Source organism: Lactuca sativa, chromosome 9 (genome assembly GCF_002870075.4).
Source record: "Lactuca sativa cultivar Salinas chromosome 9, Lsat_Salinas_v11, whole genome shotgun sequence".
Classification (NCBI taxonomy): Eukaryota; Viridiplantae; Streptophyta; class Magnoliopsida; order Asterales; family Asteraceae; genus Lactuca; species Lactuca sativa.
In genome coordinates this window covers 1773386-1776041 of record NC_056631.2, presented here as the reverse complement: position 1 = coordinate 1776041, position 2656 = coordinate 1773386, and the positions used below count along the sequence as shown (strand labels likewise).

The following is a 2656-nucleotide window of genomic DNA, read 5'->3' as shown; positions in this document are numbered from 1 at the left end:
TTTGTTGCGCGTTTGGTCATGTCTTACCTAAAAAGACTATTGTGCCCTTATTAATTTATTTTTTAATTAACTTTCTTATTTATGTATTTATTTTTTATATATTTAAAAAAATTAATAGACCTCACATATCTGTATCTACTCACCATCTCATCTCTTATCCTCCTCAACTTCTTTTTATTTTTCATCTTTAGTAATATCGACATCTTCACCATCTCTTTTTTTTCGGTCCTTCTACTGTCTCTTCATCTTTAGTGGGTTGTGGTTAGGGTTGTTCACTATTTGGATAAAACCGAATTGTCCAACTGGACAATTTGGATTGGACTATTTGGTTCGGATATTCGGATATTCGGATTTTTGGATTGGTTTTCAATAAAACCGAATTATTATTTTGGATTTCAGATTGATTTTCAATAAAACCGAATTGTCCAAAAAAACCGAATAACAATTTGTTATGTATTTATTTTCAATATATCTAAAATTATTTATTAATTATATAATTTTTTTAAATAAGTTCAAAAGTTTTTACCTAATAAAAGACAATAATATGTACTTTCTCTCAAAAGTTTTTTTATCTATTAAATAATAAACTATAATATGTCTTTTTAGTAGTTGTTAATAAATTTTAAATCACAAAAAAATAATTTGTTTTTGCTTCTTCTGTAAAATTAGATTATATTATAATTCTCTGTCCTTTTAAAATGTTATGGTTTTTGAAAACCGAATTATAAAAACCGATCCAACCGAATTGTAATTGGATCGGATCGGATCGGATTTGAATTTAGTTTGGACTATTTGGATCCATATTTTGAAAATCGAAATCAATTTGGATTTACTTAATTGGATCGGATCGAACCGATCCATCCAAACGAACACCCTTAGTTGTGGTGTTGATTCGACGGAGGTGAATGAACGAAAAAAAGAGATTGTGAAGATGTCGATATCACTAGAGATGAAAAATAAATAGAAGTTGATGAGGATGGGAAATGGAATGGTGAGGAGATACAAATATGTGAGGTCTATTAATTTTTTTAATATGTAAAAAAATAAATACATAAATATGAAAGTTAATTAAAAAATAAATTAATAAAGGCACAATAGTCTTTTTAGATAAGATAGTGATCAAACGCGCAACAAAAATAAACAGTAACGACAATTCGAGTTAAAAAAAATAAATTAGGGACCAAAAACACAAATTTCCCCAAACCATAGGGACCATTCGTGTAATTTACTCTTACTTTTCGTTATGTTCATATTTAGGTAACTATCTTTTTTTTGTACACATCTAGGTAACGAACTTGTTGAAAGTGTTCATATCTAGGATATAACCTGCTACAGCAGGTCATAATGGTCATATGTGAACACTTCCAACAAGTTTGTTACCTAGATTTGTACAAAAAAAAAAAATAGTTACTCAGATGTGAACATACAAAAAAGTTAATTACCTTGGTAAGTCATTTTTCCTTATTATTATTCCAAAGATGAAGTGCCGGTGAATGAAGGCCAATGTGTCCACACAATACATACATGATACATCTATTGTACATACGCGGTGCTTGGTTCCCAAATAGGGACAAAATTCATAACATGAAGTCAAGAAGCCCCGTGGATAATCAATGATAGGGAGACACTAATTTAATATTTTTTCCTAAAATATTTGATTGTTTAGTACGAAGGAAACTTCCTGCCATTTATTATGGCCCTTCCCACATCTCCACCAACCCATACAACGTAGTACAGATGGCAGTCGCTGGAAAGAGCACATGCCCAGCTGCCACCATTTCCACACCCAAACCCAACCATTCTTCCTTTCTTAAAAAATTAGACTCGCAACATATAACCGCGTATTCATTTCACAACCAAACAAAATAGATAGGAATATATATACACACACAAACGTCGATCTATTGCTTCATTCAATTCAACTCCATTATATATCATAGTTCGAGTTTTGCTATAGATACGCAAAGAAAAGAAAATGTACAAGAGTTCCAAATCAGACATGGGTCGTCGAGCATGGAACATACTAAGATTAGCTTTGTTATGGACAAGAAAAGGTGGAGTCTTTGCTTTAAAGAAAAAGCTGATGCAACTGCAGCTGCAGTTATCCCATTCCAACAAAGGCGTAGGATCACTACAAGATGGTGACCGTCAACTCTCTTTCGATGCCACCCCTATCATCCATGTAAGGATGCATCGACCCAACTCCATGCGTTTCCATTTGCCTCACATTCCTTGCATCAACCCACAAGCTGCTGATGCTTTTGATGCCTATGACTTCGACGATCAAAGTGACATCGACTATTCTTATCATCAGCCAAGACGGAGTTTCTTGATAACAAGTGGAGAAGAACATGAACAAAATGATGAAGAAATGTGCGAGGAAGAAGGGATTGATGTTAAGGCTGAAGAGTTCATAGCTAATTTTTATCACCAACTTAAGCTTCAAAGGCAAATCTCCTACCTTCAATACAATCACGACTGATTAATCACTTCCCACCACTGTATATGACCTGGACAGATATTAGGAGGCCCTGCTTTTAAAATTCATTTATTCATTTCTCACAAGTATCACCTTTGTTACATTTCAGAGATAACTTTGCACATTTATCATCCGGTATTTACGTTTTATTATACACATTTGCCGTTCTACTTTCCA

General features: G+C 33.1%; 1 protein-coding gene across 1 annotated transcript; it reads left to right on the top strand.

Annotated features, from left to right (window-relative positions):
- The first annotated feature begins 1896 nt into the window (after positions 1-1896).
- On the top strand, positions 1897-2656 carry LOC111889718 (uncharacterized). Its single transcript, XM_023885870.3, has one exon. It carries the CDS (start codon positions 1976-1978, stop codon positions 2480-2482), a length of 507 nt encoding a protein of 168 aa, XP_023741638.1. The 5' UTR covers positions 1897-1975; the 3' UTR covers positions 2483-2656.